The sequence below is a fragment of the Pristiophorus japonicus genome, chromosome 4 (genome assembly GCF_044704955.1).
Source record: "Pristiophorus japonicus isolate sPriJap1 chromosome 4, sPriJap1.hap1, whole genome shotgun sequence".
NCBI lineage: Eukaryota > Metazoa > Chordata > Chondrichthyes > Pristiophoridae > Pristiophorus > Pristiophorus japonicus.
The window spans coordinates 142,025,970-142,043,994 of record NC_091980.1 but is presented as its reverse complement, the minus strand read 5'-3'; the positions used below and the strand labels follow the sequence as shown (position 1 = coordinate 142,043,994).

General features: G+C 47.4%; 1 protein-coding gene across 1 annotated transcript in view; it reads right to left on the bottom strand.

The window, feature by feature from the left end:
- Positions 1 to 18,025, bottom strand: part of LOC139263090 (ran-binding protein 17-like) — a 918,854-nt gene that overhangs the window by 849,116 nt on the left and 51,713 nt on the right. The window contains exon 2 of the mRNA XM_070878629.1: positions 16,567 to 16,713. Coding sequence (XP_070734730.1) covers positions 16,567 to 16,713 — 147 coding nt within the window. The remainder of the gene's footprint in view (positions 1 to 16,566; positions 16,714 to 18,025) is intronic.

Below are 18,025 nucleotides of genomic sequence, written 5' to 3'. Positions count from 1 at the left end.
GGAGGGAAGGAGAGAGGAGGGATGGAGGGAGGGAGGGAGGGAGGGAGGGAGGGAGGGAGGGAGAGAGGAGGGATGGAGGGAGGGAGGGAGGGAGGGAGGGAAGGAGAGAGGACGGAGGGAGGGAAGGAGAGAGGAGGGAGGGAGGGAAGGAGAGAGGAGGGAGGGAGGGAAGGAGAGAGGAGGGAGGGAGGGAAGGAGAGAGGGAAGGAGAGAGGGAAGGAAGGAGAGAGGAGGGAAGGAGAGAGAGAGGGAAGGAGAGAGGGAGGGAAGGAGAGAGGAGGGAAGGAGAGATGGAGGGAAGGAGAGATGGAGGAAAGGAGAGAGGAGGGAAGGAGAGAGGAGAGAAGGAGAGAGGAGTGAGGGAGGGAAGGAGAGAGGAGTGAGGGAGGGAAGGAGAGAGGAGGGAGGGAGGGAAGGAGAGGAGGGAAGGAGAGAGGACGGAGGGAGGGAAGGAGAGAGGAGGGAGGGAGGGAAGGAGAGAGGTGGGAGGGAGGGAAGGAGAGAGGAGGGAGGGAGGGAAGGAGAGAGGAGGGAGGGAGGGAAGGCGAGAGGAGGGAGGGAGGGAATGCGAGAGGAGGGAAGGAGGGAAGGCGAGAGGAGGGAGGGAGGGAAGGCGAGAGGAGGGAGGGAGGGAAGGCGAGAGGAGGGAGGGAGGGAAGGCGAGAGGAGGGAGGGAGGGAAGGCGAGAGGAGGGAGGGAGGGAAGGCGAGAGGAGGGAGGGAGGGAAGGCGAGAGGAGGGAGGGAGGGAAGGCGAGAGGAGGGAGGGAGGGAAGGCGAGAGGAGGGAGGGAGGGAAGGCGAGAGGAGGGAGGGAGGGAAGGCGAGAGGAGGGAGGGAGGGAAGGAGAGAGGAGGGAGGGAGGGAGGGAAGGAGAGAGGAGGGAGGGAAGGAAGGAGAGAGGAGGGAGGGAAGGAAGGAGAGAGGAGGGAGGGAAGGAAGGAGAGAGGAGGGTGGGAGGGAAGGATAGAGGAGGGAGGGAGGGAAGGATAGAGGAGGGAGGGAGGGAAGAGAGAGGCGGGAAGGAGGAAGGAGGGAAGGAGAGAGAGGGAGGGAGGGAAGGAGAGGAGGGAGGTAGGGAAGGAGAGAGGGGGGAGGGAGAGGGAGCGAGGGAGGGAGGAGGGAGGAGGGAAGGAGGGAAGGAGAGAGGAGGGAGGGAGGGAGGAGGGAGGGAGGGAGGGAGGGAGGAGGGAGGGAGGGAGGAGGGAGGGAGGGAGGAGGGAGGGAGGAGGAGGGAAGGAGAGAGGAGGGAGGGAGGGAAGGAGAGAGGAGGGAGGGAGGGAAGGAGAGAGGAGGGAGGGAGGGAAGGAGAGAGGGAGGGAGGGAGGGAAGGAGAGGAGGGAGGGAGGGAAGGAGGAGGAGGGAGGGAGGGAAGGAGAGAGGAGGGAGGGAGAGAGGAGGGAGGGAGGGAGGAGGGAGGGAGAGAGGAGGGAAGGAGAGAGGAGGGAGGGAGGGAGGAGGGAGGGAGGAGGGAGAGAGAGGAGGGAGGGAGGAGGGAGGGAGGAGGGAAGGAGAGAGGAGGGAGGTAGGGAAGGAGAGGAGAGAGGGAGGGAAGGAGAGAGGAGGGAGGGAGGGAAGGAGAGAGGAGGGAGGGAGAGAGAGAGGAGGGAGGGAGGAGGGAAGGAGAGGAGGGAGGGAAGGAGAGAGGAGGGAGGGAAGGAGAGAGGAGGGAGGGAAGGAGAGGAGGGAGAGGAGGGAGGGAAGGAGAGAGGAGGGAGGGAGGGGGAAGGGAGAGAAGGAGGCTGAACGGCCGGGCCCCAAGACCTCGGGCTGGATTTACAGGTAGGTGGTGTCAGGTCTCGGGGAGAGTCGCGGAGATCCCGGGGGGGAGGGGGAGTGGGGTCGCGGAGGTCCGGGGGGCGGGGGGGGGGAGAGCGGGGGTCGGGTCGGGTGGGAGGAGCCTTTTGCACGCAGCCCCAGTGAGGCCATTCGGCCAGGGCTAGGGGCTGCGTGCTTCGGGCCCCTCCCACACAGTTTTGGGCGCCTGGAGCTACTTCACATGCGCGCCCACTGTAGCGCGCATGTGCAGAGGTCCCGGTACTGTTTTCAGCGCAGGGACCTGGCTCCGCCCCCTACAGCTCGTGCTGCACCGTGCCCAGCTCCAGAGGGCCTCCAGGGTGCCGGAGAATAGGCAAGTTTTTTTTAGGCGCCCTTTCTAGCGCGCAAAACGGGCATTCAGGAAACGGCGCAGCCCGAAACTTGGGCCCGTTGTTTCAACAAGACGTGTAGACTGTTTAAGCATCATTAAAGTGTAAGACTCCACTTTATACTTACACTGAACGTGTACAACGAATTTTACAGTAATTGTCAAACAGGAAGTGTCAGTGAAAGAGGCTATTTCAATATTTAGTCCTTAACTTAATTACAAGGAAACAAGGTTTTTGTTAAACAATAGATTGGGCTAAACAAACTGGTAGCAATACGGTGGAGGAGGATTTCCTGGAGTGTATTAGGGATGGTTTTCGAGACCAATATGTTGAGGAACCAACTAGAGGTCTAGCCATCCTAGACTGAGTGATGTGTAATGAGAAAGGACTAATTAGCAATCTTGTTGTGCGAGGCCCCTTGGGGAAGAGTGACCATAATATGGTAGAATTCTTTATTAAGGTGGAGAGTGACACAGTTAATTCAGAGACTAGGGTCCTGAACTTAAGGAAAGGTAACTTTGACGGTATGAGGCGAGAAATGGCTAGATTAGACTGCCGAATGATACTTAAAGGGTTGACGGTGGATAGGCAATGGCAAACATTTAAAGATCACATGGATGAACTTCAACAATTGTACATCCCTGTCTGGAGTAAAAAATAAAACGGGGAAGGTGGCTCAACCGTGGCTAACAAGGAAAATTAGGGATAGACTTAAATTCAAGGAAGAGGCATATAAATTGGCCAGAAAAAGCAGCAAATCTGAGGACTGGGAGAAATTTAGAATTCAGCAGAGGACAAAGGGTTTAATTAGGAGGAGGAAAATAGAGTACGAGAGGAAGCTTGCTGGGAACATAAAAACTGACTACAAACGCTTCTATAGATATGTGAAGTGAAAAAGATTAGTGAAGACAAATGTAGGTCCCTTGCAGTCAGAATCAGGTGAATTTATAATGGGGAACAAAGAAATGGCAGACCAATTGAACAAATACTTTGGTTCTGTCTTCACGAAGGAAGACACATATAAACCTTCCGGAAATACTAGGGGACCGAGGGTCTAGCGAGAAGAAGGAACTGAAGGAAATCCTTATTAATAAGGAAATTGTGTTAGGGAAATTGATGGAATTGAAGGCCAATAAATCCCCAGGGCCTGATAGTCTTCACCCCAGAGTACTTAAGGAAGTGGCCCGAGAAATGGTGGATGCATTGGTGATCATTTTCCAACAGTCTATCAACTCTGGATCAGCTCCTATGGACTGGAGGGTAGCTAATGTAACACCACTTTTAAAAAAAGGAGAGAGAGAGAAAATGCCTGACATCGGTAGTGGGGAAAATGTTGGAATCAATTATTAAAGATGAAATAGCAGCGTATTTGGAAAGCAGAGACAGGATCGGTCCAAGTCAGCATGGATTTATGAAAGGGAAATCATGCTTGACAAATCTTCTAGAATTTTTTGAGGATGTAACTAGTAGAGTGGACAAGGGAGAACCAGTGGCTGTGGTGTATTTGGACTTTCAAAAGGCTTTTGACAAGGTCCCACACAAGAGATTGGTGTGCAAAATTAAAGCACATGGTATTTGGGGGTAATGTATTGATGTGGATAGGGAACTGGTTGGCAGACCGGAAGCAGAGAGTAGGGATAAACGGGTCCTTCTCAGAATGGCAGGCAGTGACTAGTGGGGTGCCGCAGGGACCCCAGCTATTTACAATATACATCAATGATTTAGATGAAAGAATTGAGTGTAATATCTCCAAGTTTGCAGATGACACTAAACTGGGTGGCGGTGTGAGCTGTGAGGAGGATGCTAAGAGGCTGCAGGGTGACTTGGGCAGGTTAGGTGAGTGGGCAAATGCATGGCAGATGCAGTATAATGTGGCACTTTGGTGGCAAAAACGTGAAGGCAGAATATTACCTGAATGGCAGCAGATTAGGAAAAGGGGAGGTGCAACGAGACCTGGGGTGTCATCCAATCTGAGGAAGGACATTCTTGCTATTGAGGGAGTGCAGCGAAGATTCACCAGACTGATTCCCGGGATGGCAGGTCTTACTTGAGGAGAGATTGGATCGACTGGGCCTGTATTCACTGGAGTTTAGAAGAATGAGAGGGGATCTCATAGAAACATATAAAATTCTGACGGGACTGGACAGGTTAGATGCAGGAAGAATGTTCCCGATGTTGGGGAAGTCCAGAACCAGGGGTCACAGTCTAAGGACCGAGATGAGGAGAAACTTCTTCACTCAGAGAGTTGTTAACCTGTGGAATTCTCTACCGCAGAGAGTTGTTGATGCCAGTTCGTTAGATATATTCAAGAGGGAGTTAGACATGGCCCTGACTGCTAAAGGGATCAAGGGGTATGGAGAGAAAGCAGGAAAGGAGTACTGAGGTGAATGATCAGCCATGATTTTATTGAATGGTGGTGCAGGCTCGAAGGGCCGAATGGCCTACTCCTGCACCTATTTTCTATGTGCCTCATGGATGCCCAATTTTGACCTGCTAGATCTGTTCTGAATCGATTCTATTTCGCATGGTTGTAGTACCACACAACACAATGGATGGTATCCTCAGTGTGAAGATGGACTTTGTCTCCACAAGGACTGTGTGGTGGTCACTCTTACCAATATAGTCATAGACAAGTGCATCTGCAACAGGTAGATTGGTGAGGACGAGGTCAGGTAGACTTTTCCCTCCTGTTGTTTCTCTCACCACCTGCCGCAGGCCCAGTCTGGCAGCTATATCCTTCAGGACTTGGCCAGCTTGGTTATTAGTGGTGCTACCGAGCCACTCGTGTTCAACATGGAGGAGTACAGATTCATCAGCTGAGGGAGGGCAGTAGGTGGTGATCAGCAGGAGGTTTCCTTGCTCAAGTCCGGAGTCAATGTTGTGGGTCTGGAGTCACATATTGGCCAGACCGGGTAGGGATGACAGATTTACTTCCCGAAATGATATTTTTGCAACAATCTGGTAATTTCATGGTCACCGTTCCTGAAATTAGCTTTTTATTCCAGATTTATTTAATTCACAAAATTTAAATTCGTTAGCTGCCATTTCATGGCAGCATGTCTCTGGGTCATTAGTGCAGGCCTCTGGCTTACTAGTCCAGGACCATAACCACTGTGCTACCATACCCATACCTCATCCTGCAATCTCTTCTGGCTTACAAGCTGCAGATGTTGTAAGCATGCACTTCTTATTTTCCCCTCATCATAACCTTACCCTTGTCCCTTTTTTCTTCAAGGTATCCAAGAATTGCACTCAGTGGAGGAAGACCAAGAAGGCAGTGATGATGAAGACACACCATCACCAGATTTTACATTCGCAGCCACCAGCTCAGATACTGACAATGCACGTATTTTAGAGGATAGCAGAGAGGCGGGATCAGTGCATGGTGAGACACCGGGCACAAGTGCGCTGCAGCCAGGGCAGGGGGCAAGGATAGAGCAGGTGCCAGCTCACCCGAGGGCGAGATTGCACACGAGTTCTGCTGCAGAGGACTCGGATGAGGACGCCAATGGGCCAGGATACAGAAAAAGGCTGAAGGGCTTGGTGTATTGGGAAGTCTACCAGAAAGTCTGATTGCATATCAAGGAGCATGGAGGAGTCCAGCACCAACTTGGCACAGAGCTTTGTGCAGTGCTTGGAGCCCTACTTTCCAGCATGGAAGTGGTGGCCAACTCCATGAATTCACTTGTGGACCCAACCGTGATGCAGCGTCTGATGGCCGATGTTCTGACGACCTTTATCTCACGTTTATCTCACCTCCCATTGCAGCACAAGCAGCTTCCATCAAAAGTCTGAGTGCTGCAGTGGAAACTCGGGCTGAATTCACGCAAGGACAGCTTGCTGCCATGTAAGCTCAGACTGCTTCCATCATGGCTGTGGATACCAGTATTCAAAGGGACTTCCAGCGTGTCACAGCAGTCCAGCAATCTGTCCTCCAACAGATTACCAGGATTGCTGAGGCGCCACCCCGGGGGAGCGGCAGTGGCTCCACGAAGCACAAACCTGCTGTCATCTCTCAGGATTTGTGATCCCACCTCTGCCACTCCATCAGACGGCTGCAGCCCATGCCAAGATGGTGCAGTTTGAAGCCGGGCCTTCTCGGCCCAGAGCTGCTCGAGGTCGTCCTCCAAAGCCATCTGCAGTCTCCTCCACTGAAAGTCAGCAGCTGTTCACCAGCTGGGGTAGCATTTCGTAGAAGCACTAAGTACAGGCAAAGGCACATGGAAGACAGGCATTAAATGAATGCACAAGAGTGATTAATTTAAGTTTGTTTGCAATATGGCATGACTGAATTTATAAATTTTGTTTGGAATGTGAATTTTGTGTTGGCTTTTATTTTCGCATTGTGGCTAAGAGGATAATGTGACGGTCAGTGACAGAGGGAAGGTGTGTGGGACTGGTGGCGAATGAGAATTGGGGTTGAGATTACTGGTATCGCAGTTGAATTAGTTTTTCATGTACAGCCTGGACAGAAAGGGGCTGTCTAGATTGCAGCCTCCCTTCTTCTTCCTCCTCTTCTGCCTCCACCTCATGCTCCTGCTTCTCAGCTTGTTGCAAGATAGGTGGTGGCGAGGACTGTTCGCTGATGATGGTAAAGTTGTGCAGCATACCACCTTAAATCTTGTGACCTGCTCAGCCGAGTACTGCAGGGCTCCTCCAGAGTGATCCAAGCAGCGGAATCATTGCTTCAGCACACCAAGGGTCTGCTCTATCTGTAGCAAACCGGGTCATGAGCCATGTCATCAGCGGATAGCCCTTGTCCCCCAAAGCCACCCTTTGGTTTGTCGTGGTGGCTCAAGTACAGCTGGCATGGCAGACGGCTGCAGAATGAACGCTGCCAGGATACCGGGCATTGACCAGCATGATGCACTGCCTATGGTCATCCAGCAGCTGCACATTGAGGGAGTAGAATCCTTTTCAGGTCCACGACATGGCAGAGTCGACAAAGCAATGTGCAAGCACTTAATGGCACCCTGCACCGTGGGGAAGCCTGCAATCCTTGCAAATCCTCGTGCTCGCTCCACCTGCTTCTCTCTGGCAATACGGAATGAAATGAAGTTATCTCTCTTTGAATACAGAGCCTCAGTGACCTCCCTTATGCAACTAATGCACTGCAAACTGCGAGATGTTGCTAATATCTCGAGCACCAGCCTGGAAGGAGCCAAACGCATAAAAGTTTACAGCCACGGTCACTTTCAAAGCCACTGGCAATGCGGTCCTTGCCCTACTTTGAGGTTGGGAGTTATATCCGCGGCATAACTAAAACCGTCAATTTCAACTTCCGTAACATTGTCCACCTCCGCCCCTGCCTCAGCTCATCTGCTGCTGAAACCCTCATCCATGCCTTTGTTACCTCTAGACTTGACTACTCCAACATAGTCCTGGTTGCCCTCCCGCATTCTATCCTACGTAAACTAGAGGTCATCCAAAACTCGGCAGCCCGTGTCCTTACTCACACCAAATCCCGATCATCCATCACCCCTGTGCTCGCTGATCAGATTGGCTCTCGGTTAAGCAGCGGCTCGATTTTAAAATTTTCATCCTTGTTTACAAATCGCTCCATGGCCTCGCCCCTTCCTATCTCTGTAATCTCTTTCGGCTTCACAAGCACCCCCCCTCCCCTTCCCTCCTTTTTCCTCCCCACCCCTCCTCCTCCGCTCCCCCCCTCCCCCTCTTCCCCCACCCCTCTTCCCCCCAATCCCCTTCACCCTCCCAGTAAGTGGATTACATTCAGAACTAGTAGAGTATTAACTACTGTAACTTTATTGAATTAATAACAAATGGAATTAAGTAATTAAAACAAAAAATTAAAAGTAAAGATAATCATTTGAATAAATACTGTAACTAATTATAGAAATAAAATAAGGTTAGATAGAGGTGGCAGTTGTCGTAACTGCAGCATGTGGGAGCTGGTGGAGACCAATGAGATCCCGAGCAACCATATCTGCAGCTTGAGGAACCTCGGCTCAGAGTTGCTGAGCTGGAGTCCCAGTTGCATACATTGCAATGCATTAGGGAAGGGGCGAGTTACCTGGACACTTTGTTCCAGGTGGCAGGCACACCTCTTCGGTTCAGCAGTACTTTAGAGTTAGTCAATGATCAGGGACAGGAGGGTGTGACTGCGAGTTTACAGGATATGGGCGTCGCGGCCAGCATTTATTGCCCATCCCTAATTGTCCTTGAGAAGTGGTGGTGAGCCGATTTCTTGAACCGTTGCAGTCCATGTGGTGAAGGTACTCCCACAGTGCTGACTTTGTCGCAGTGGTTTTTTTAGAACTAAGTGGCTTGCTAGGCCATTTTCGAGGGCAGTTAAGAGTCAACCACATTGCTGTGGGTCTGGAATCACATATAGCCCAGACCCAGTAAGCACAGCAGGTTTCCTTCCCTAAAGGACATTAATGAATCAGATGAGTTTTTATGACAATCTGGTAGTTTCACGAGGCCCATATTTGGCCCTCCGTTTTTTTCGGCGCACTTAAACTGAGGTGCGCCGACTTTCTGCTCTCAAAACAGCGCTGAAAATTTATCGCCGTATTATCCCTGCTGTGGCCTTTCCCATGGTTTGGTGCGGCGTGGTCTGTCCATTAGGGGACGGAGCTAGGGCCATGTGAAAAACAGTGCTGGCAGCTCAATGCATGCGCACTGGAGGTTTTGCACATGCGCAGTAGCTCCTGCCCCCAGCCGGAGTTCTCTCGGAGAAGTCCTCGGAGAAGTTCAATCCTTGGAGAAGTCCCTCGGAGAAGTGAAGTGAGGTCCCTCGGAGAGAAGTCGGTGTCGTTCCTCGGAGAGAGAGTCAGTGCGTTCTCCCGCCCCTAGCCCTGGCCGAAGGGCCTGCCGGTGAGTTCTCCGCGTTCTCCTGCCTGCCGATGCGTCCTCCTGCCCCTATCCCCGGCCGAGTGGCCTCCCGCACTGGCTGGCCCGGCCACTGACTTCCCAAGCCGAGTTATGAAGGTAGGACTTAGGTTTTATTATTTATTTTTTTATTTATTTTTTATTTATTATTGATGGTTTTTATGCTTCTTGAATGTTGTTGTGAAGGTGTTTAGTGCTTTGCAAGGTCCTCTAGCTTCCCTTCCCCCCCCCCCCCCCACCTCCACAATCTCTGACTACCTGCGCTGATTTCTTAATGCAAGGGTTTTCTGTGCGGCCACAAGTGGCCACATATGCTGGCCTAAATTAGTTTGGAGCAACTATTAGCTGTCCAATATTAGTTTGGAGCAACTATTAGCTGTCCAAACTGTCTTAAACTTTAAAATGGGCATAGGTGGCTGGTAACGCCCCCTTTTGAAAAAAAAACTTAACTAAAAAAAATCCTAACTAACTCACTTACACTGGCGCAAATTAAATGTGCAGAATAGGGATTTTTAAGATACTCCAGAAAAATAAAGTTGCTCAAAAAACAACGAAGCAACTCCTGGGCAAATTTGGGCCCATGGTCACCATTACTGATACTAGCTTATTAATTCCAGATTTTTTTTTTTAATTAACTGAATTTAAATCCCTCATCTGCTGTGGTGGGATTTGAACACCTATCTCCGGATTAATACTCCAGGCCTCTGGATTATTAGTCACTATGATACTGTTCCCCTGGTATATAATGATGGAGGAGACTCAGCCTTTGACCTTTTGACCTTGTCCAACAGGTACAAGATGCCTGCTGCCTATATGGATGAGAACGAGGACTGCAGGGAGGATGGGCAAACTGACCACGGCACTGTGGTACAGAAGGCCATTCAAGTGGGGCCGGGGGGGGGGGGGGGGGGGGTAAAAAGGAATGTTGTAGTGGTAGGCGACAGTATAGTCAGGGGGATAGATACTCTTCTCTGCAGCCGCGACAGGGAGTACCGAAGGCTGTGTTGCCTGCCCTGTGCCAGGGTTAAGGATATCTCCTCGTGGCTGGAGAAGAACCTAGAGTGGGAGGGGGAGGATCCAGTTGTTGTGGGGGTAGAGGGGGTAGAGGGAGGGCGGGGGTAGAGGGGGTAGAGGGAGGGCGGGGGTAGAGGGGGTAGAGGGAGGGTGGGGGTAGAGGGGGTAGAGGGAGGGCGGGGGTAGAGGGAGGGCGGGGGTAGAGGGGGGGGCGGGGGTAGAGGGGGGGCGGGGGTAGAGGGGGGGCGGGGGTAGAGGGGGGGCGGGGGTAGAGGGGGGGCGGGGGTAGAGGGGGGGGCGGGGGTAGAGGGGGGGCGGGGGTAGAGGGGGGGCGGGGGTAGAGGGGGGGCGGGGGTAGAGGGGGGACGACATAGTTAGAACTAGAAATGAGGTTCTGCTGAGGGAGCTTGAGGAGCTAGGATCCAAATTAAAAAACAGAACCTCAAAGGTAATAATCTCTGGATTGGTACCTGTGCCACACACAAATTTAGCATAGGGACAAACAGATAAGAGGTTTAAATGTGTGGCTCAAAGAGTGATGTGGGAGGAAGGGGTTTCAGTTCATGAGGCACTGGCACCAGTACTGGGGAAAGAGAGAGCTGTTCTGATGGGACGGGTACCACTTAAACCGGGCTGGAATCAGTGTTCTGGCGAATCGAATAATTAGGGCAATAGACAGGGCTTTAAACTAATGAAGAGGTTGGGAGGATTCAGGAGAGAGTAAATTTAAAAGCAAGAGAAATGTCAAGGCTCTAGTCTAGAGTGGGTCAGGAAGGGACAGAGAGAGTAACAAAGGTAATGAGTAATCAGTGACATCAGGTAAAAATAGAAAAAAAATCAAAGCTAAAGGCACTATATATGAATGCGCAAAGCATTTGCAACAAAATAGATGAATTAATAGTGCAGATAGAGAATAATAGATTTGATTTAATAGACATGGTTGCAAGGTGGCCAAGATTGGGAACTAAATATTTCAGGATACTTAACTTTTAGAGGAGATAGGCAAAATGAAAAAAGCAGCCCTGATAAAGGATGGGATAAAAACAGTCGAGAGAAAGGATCTTAGCTCCGAAAATCAAGAAGTAGAATCAGTTTGGGTAGAGCTAAGAAACAGCAAGGCGTAGAAAACATTGGAGGGAGGGAGTTGTTTATAGGCCGCCAAACATTGTTGTAATGTACGGCAGAGTATAAATCAGGAATTCAGAGGTGCATGTAACAAAGGTAATAGAATAATCATGGGGGATTTTAATCTACATATAGACTGGGCAAACCAAATTTGCAGTAATAGTGTGAAGGACGAATTCATGGAATGTATACAAGATAGTTTCCCAGATCAGTATGCTGAGGAACCAACTGGGGAACAGGCTATTTTAGATCTAGTATTGTGCACTGAGAAAGGATTAATTAAGAGCTTTGTAGTAAAGGGGCCTTTAGGGAAGAGTGACCATAATATGATAGAATATTATATTGAGTTTGAAAGTGATTTAGTTAAATCCAAAACTCGGGTCTTTTTTTTTGTTCCGGGTTCTGGGCGTCGCTGGCAAGGCCAGCATTTATTGCCCATCCCTAATTGCCCTTGAGAAGGTGGTGGTGAGCCACCTTCTTGAACCACTGCAGTCCGTGTGGTGAAGGTACACCCACAGTGCTGTTAGAGAGGGAGTTCCAGAATTTTAACCCAGCGACGATGAAGGAACGGTGATATATTTCCAAGTCAGGATGGTGTGCGACTTGGTGCTCTCATGCGCCTGCTGCACTTGGTCTTCTGGGTGGTAGAGGTCACCAGTTTTGGAGCTGCTACCAAAGAAGCCTTGGAGAGTTGCTGCAGTGCGTCTTGTAGATGGAACACACTGCAGCATGGTGCGCCGGAGGTGGAGAGAGCTAACGCTGAATGTGGTGGATGGGGTGCCAATCAAGCAGGCTGCTTTGTCCTGGATGGTATCGAGCTTCTTGAGTGTTGTTGGAGATGTATTCATTTAGGCAAGTGGAGAGAATACTCTATCACACTCCTGACTTGTGCCTTGTAGATGGGGGAAAGGCATTGGGGAGTCGGGAAGTGATACCCAGCCTCTGACCTGCTCTTGTCGCCACAGTATTTATGTGGCTGGTCCAGTTAAGTTTCTAGTCAATGGTGACCCCCAGGATGTTGACGGTGGGGGATTCGGCGATGGTAATGCTATTGAATATCAAAGGGTGGTGGTTAGACTCTCACTTGTTAGGGATGATCATTGCCTGGTACTTGTGTGACTTATCAGCCCAAGGACTGCTGCATTTTCTGAGGAGTTGCGAATGGAACTGAACACTGTGCAGTCATCAGGGAACTTCTGACCTTATGATGGAGGGAAGGTCATTGATGATAAAGCTAAACTTAGAAACTACATAGGAAAGAGGGGTGAGTTGGCAAAGTTAGATTGGTAAACTGCATTAAAAGGTATGACAGTAGACAAACAATGGCTAGCATTTAAAGAATACATAATTTACAACAAATATATATTCCTTTAAGGCACAAAAACCCCATAGGAAAAGTGGTCCAACCGTGCCTAACAAGAGAAGTTAAAGATAATAGTAGATCAAAGGAAGATGCTTGTAATGTTGCCAAAAATAGTAAGCCTGAGGATTGGGAGGATTTTAGAATTCAGCAAAGGAGGATCAAGAAACTGATAAAGAAAGGGAAAATAGAATGAGAGTAATCTAGTGAGAGACATAAAAACAGACTGTAAAAGCTTGTATAGATAGATAAAAAGAAAAGATTAGTGAAAGTAAACGTGGGTTCCTTACAGGCTAAGAGAGGAGAAATTATAATGGGGGAATAAGGAAATGACAGAGAAATCAAACAAATGCTTTGTGTCCAGCTTCATGGAAGAAGACACAAGAAACTTCCCGGAGTCTGGAGAGAATGAGGAACTGAAAGAAATTAGTATTAGTAAAAAAATAGTACTAGAGAAATTAATGGGACTGAAAGCCAATAAATCCCCTGGACCTGATGGCCTACATTCTAGGGTTTTAAAAGAGATGGTAGAGAGATAGTGGATGCATTGGTTGTCATCTTCCAAAATTCCATAGATTCTAGAATAGTTCCTGCGGATTGGAAGGTAGCTAATGTAACCCCACTGTTTAAGAAAGGAGGGAGAGAGAAAACAGGGAACTACAGATCAGTTAGCCTGATATCAGTAGCAGGGAAAATGTTAGAATCTATTACTAAGGACGTGGTAACATGGCACTTAGAAAATAATAATAGGATTGGGCAGAGTCAACACAGATTTATGAAAGGAAAATCAGGTTTAACAAATCTGTTGAGTTTTTTGAGGTTGTAACTCGTAGAATAGATAAGGGGGAACCAGTGGATGTGGTGTATTTGGATTTTCAGAAGGCATTTAACAAGATGCCACACAAGAGGTTATTAAACAAAATTAGGACTCATGGGATTGGAGGTAATATACTAGCATGGATTAAGGATTGGTTAACGGACAGAAAACAGGAATAAACGGGTCATTTTTGGATTGGCAAGCTGCAACCAGTAAGGTACCGCAGGACCAGTGCTTGGGCCCCAGTTATTCGCAATCTATATCAATGATTTGGATGAGGGGACCAAATGTAATATATCCAAGGTTGCTGATGATACAAAGCTAGGTGGGAATGTAAGTTGTAAGGAGGATCCAAAGAGGCTACAAGGGGATATAGACAGGCTAAGTGAGTGGGCAAGAACATGGCAAATGGAATATAATGTGGAGAAATATGAAGTTATCCACTTTGGCAGGAAAAATAGAAAAACACAGTATTTTTTTTAAATGGTGAGAGATTGGGAAATGTTGGTGTTGAGAGGGACCTGGGTGTCCTTGTACACGAATCACTGAAAGTTAACATGCAGGCACACGAGCAATTAGGAAAGCAAATGGTATGTTGGCCTTTATTACAAGAGATTTTAAGTATTAGAGTAAAGATGTCGAAAGATTATATAGGACCCTGGTGAGACCACACCGGAGTATTCTGTACAGTTTTAGCCTCCTTACCTAAGGAATGATATACTTGCCATAGAGGGAGTGCAATGAAGGTTCACCAGACTGATTCCTGGGATGGGGAGAACTGACCTACGAGGAGAGATTGAGTAGGCTAGGCCTATATTCTCTCGAGTTTAAAGAATGCGGGGTGATCTCTTGAAACATACAACAGTCTTACAGGACTTGAGAGGGTAGATGCAGGGAGGATGTTTCCCCTGGTTGGGGAGTCTAGGACACGGGGTCACAGTCTCAAAATAAGGGGTCGGCCATTTAGGACTGAGATAAGGATAAATTTCTTCACTCAGAGGGTGGTGAATCTTTGGAATTCTCTACCCCGGAGAGCTGTGGAAGCTCAGCCGTTGAATATATTTAAGACAGAGATCGCTAGATTTTTGGATATTAAGGAAATCAAGGGCTATGGGGATAGTGCAGGAAAGTGGAGTTGAGGTAGAAGATCAGCCATGATCTTATTGAACGGCAGAGCAGGCTCGAGGGGCCAAATGACCTACTCTTGCTTCTGTTTCTTGTGTTCTTATGACTTGGGGGTACAGGTTCACAGAATATTAAAGGGCAAAACCTCAAGTTGATAAAAAAAAAGCTAATGGAATTCTAGGTTTTATCTCAAGAGGTATGGATTATAAAAGCCTGAGGTAATGATGAGCCGATATAAAATCTTACAAACTTATTTTTCAGCCCTGTGTACAGTATTGGGCTCCACACAATGTGAAGGATATTGAGGCTTTCTAGAAGATACATTCACTAGAATACTGCCTGATATAAAGAAATACAAATTATGAAAAAATTGAGTCTTTTTTCATTAGAGCAATGCAAATTATGAAGTGATATACTTGTTCAAAATTAAGATAGAAGCAGACTGTTTGCAGTATTTGAGCGGCCAAGAACAAAGGGTCATAGTTGCAAGATTAAATGCAAGAGATTTAGTACAGATGGCAGGAGAAACCTCTTTACAGAGTTGGAAGACTATGGAATTCACTTCCAGAGTTAGTGGTTGAGGCACAAACAATGTCAACATTCAAGATTTGGATAGGTGGATAAAGGAAAAAGGGCTGAAGGCATATGGAAACAGGGTGGGAATTGTGATTAGGAATATTTGTTTGCATGGAGGCTAAACACTGACACAAGCTGGTTGGGCCGTTGAGCTGTTTCCGTGTTGCATCTTCTATGTATTCTCCTCTGCTTGAGAGACACCAAGGGATGTGGGAAATGGAAAAATATCATACTGGTCAGTAGCAGGCACTATGTGGACATTGTGTATAGAGCTTTACTCTATATTTACCCATGATGTAATTGACTTTGGTGTGCTTCAAGCAGATACTTGGTGACCAAAATAAAAAGTGCTCCATCCCCAACACTTATAACACTCAGCCCCACAAAGAAAGATCATTCTGGACGTATTATTGCACAGGACAAACAACAATGGGCCGTAAATTGCGGCCTCTCCGGGTGCGTACGATGTGTGCACACGCCGGAAGAGGCCCCACAAGTTCCGGGTTTAGGCGCGCAAAGCGCACGCGCCGAAACCCGGCACTGATGAACTGTCAAAATGTATTCTGACAGTTCCAACGCAGACAAAAGTAAAGAGCCTCTGCCCATCTATTTGCCCAATTCTTGCCCAGCGAATGTCCTTAAACTCTTACACTTGATAAAAGCCTGCTTTTACCAGTGTAAGAGTTTTAAAAGATAGAAAAATTTAATTTTATTACAAATTTTTATATTAAAAACTCTGTCCATTAAGGTAAGTTTGTTTAACCCTATTAAAACATATTAAAACATTTTTTTTTATAATTTTTTTCCTGAAACATTTAATTTAATTCAATTTCATTTAATTTTAAATATGTGTGGTGTTTTATTAATTTATTGTGTTGTGTTTCTGTGTTTTGGAGGGTATTCTCATTGATAGTAATGGGAGCTGGTACAAACAGAACTCACCATTATTATCAATGAGAATACTATATTGTAACTGGTGGTCCAGGCCCACATGATCCCAGGATGCGCTAACGTTCCTGGGATGCGTGGGCCTCTGCGTTGGGCTGCACATCAAGGCCTCGGAGCGGAAGTGTTCGTTCCTCCAAGACCACCAGGTACTTTCGTAAAAAAGATTCCGGTTGGAGGCGTCCGCCCGCGGGAAGCCTCTGACAGCAACTTTTGGCCCATTGTGATGGAAACTGACAATGAGAGCATACTATATAGCTAACAAAGTAATATACTCAATTAAAAACGATTGAAGTACCCGGGCCATTAGTCATTTTTCTCTGTCAACTCTTATGGGTCTCGTCTGAAAGAGCTCAAGAGTTATGCTAGGCCACTGGTGCCATTAAATTCTACGATCCAGGAGAGTATGGACACTGGAAATAAAACACGCTCTTCCATGGTTGGCTTGCGTAGCATTGTTGGGGCAGTGTGAAGGAATTGTCTCAGGTCCATGCCAGTTCTCGGACGAATTTTGGGACTACTTGATCAGACCAGAAAGTAAAAAAAGAATTCTAGTTTTCTGGCACAGGCACCAGTCACATGAATACACAAGAATACAAATGGCTTACTGTTCCTTGTTCCAGTAGGAGCTGGCACTTGCTGAGACATTCTGGGCTCTCAGTGAGCTCGATCAAGGCTTTCTCCACTTGCAATCGCTGAGCTGGATCTGTGGCCTCATAAAGTTGCTTACATAATATCTCCAGTTGTGCCAAATCCTACAATATCAACAAGAGCAGTGTTAGAAATCTGAAGACTGAAGAACACTTCCACACAGATGCTACATTTCTTTCATACCTAGACGCTTTCAAAATGTTCCTTTCAATATTTTAAATTAAAAATAAGTGATTTCTTTTAAAATTTGATTACCTGAAATCCTAGAGGTGTACAAACTACACAGTATATTACAAGTATAGTCCATAACCCAAACAGAATTTCTTTAAATGAAAACTTTTTATAAGTCACATACCTATATCGAACATCCAACAAGAGCTATAAAAATATTTTATAAAATAGCATTTGGGTCTAATGGTTGTAAAGATATAATTGTCCCTTGCTCTCAAGAACATACAGGTAATCTCTATTTATCAAACTAACAATTATATATATAATCCACAGCACTATAGAAATACCTTTACAAAACAGAGATAAACATACCAATAAAGTCAAATTAACCAGTATAAAGGATGTTAAAAGCACATCAATAATTGCCTCAAAGTATTTTGAATACATATTACTCCAACAAAAACATCACCAGCCTAACAATTCTACACAGTAACCTCGTTTCGACGAAAGTATTGCTTCCATGAGTGAAGGACACCTATATAACTTGTCAACTGTCTTATTTGTCTCATGGACTACCCATTCTATTTAACAATTCCACAGGTGGGATCTTCCAATACCTCAGTGGGCAAACATATCACGTGGCATGCTACAGAGCCACAAACACCCAGGAGATCCCAGGTTTCATCCCAGTCTATGCACAATTAACTAATCTCACCAAAAAGTCATGTGTGGAGGCTCATCAACTGGCTTCAGTATCACTAGGCTAAAGAAGGGTAACTGGAGCTCCATTCTTGATCACCACGCAGCTCCCCTTACCAGAAAATGTACATGTTGAAGATTAGTGACAACACATTAGGGCACAGGTAGGATTACTGACCGGGTCAAATATAATCCAAACATCCACTGTCTAAGATCACACAAGAAAAATGGCCTTCTCCTCTCCACCTTTCCCAGCAGTCCTCTCTGCCTCTCTTTCCTCCTTTAAGACATTCCTTTAAACCTACCACTTTAACCAATTTTTTGGTCATCTGCCTTAATTTCTTCTTTTGTGACTCGGTGTCAAATTTATTATCTTTTGTCTTGTAAAACTGTTGTGAAGCGCCTTGGGACGTTTTACTACGTTAAAGGCGCTATATAAATAAGTCATGGTCCACTCCTCAATTACCCCCAGCACCATCCCTTACAAGCGCAGGAGATGCAACACCTGCCCTTTTACCTGCTCCCTTCCCACTATCCAGGGCCCCA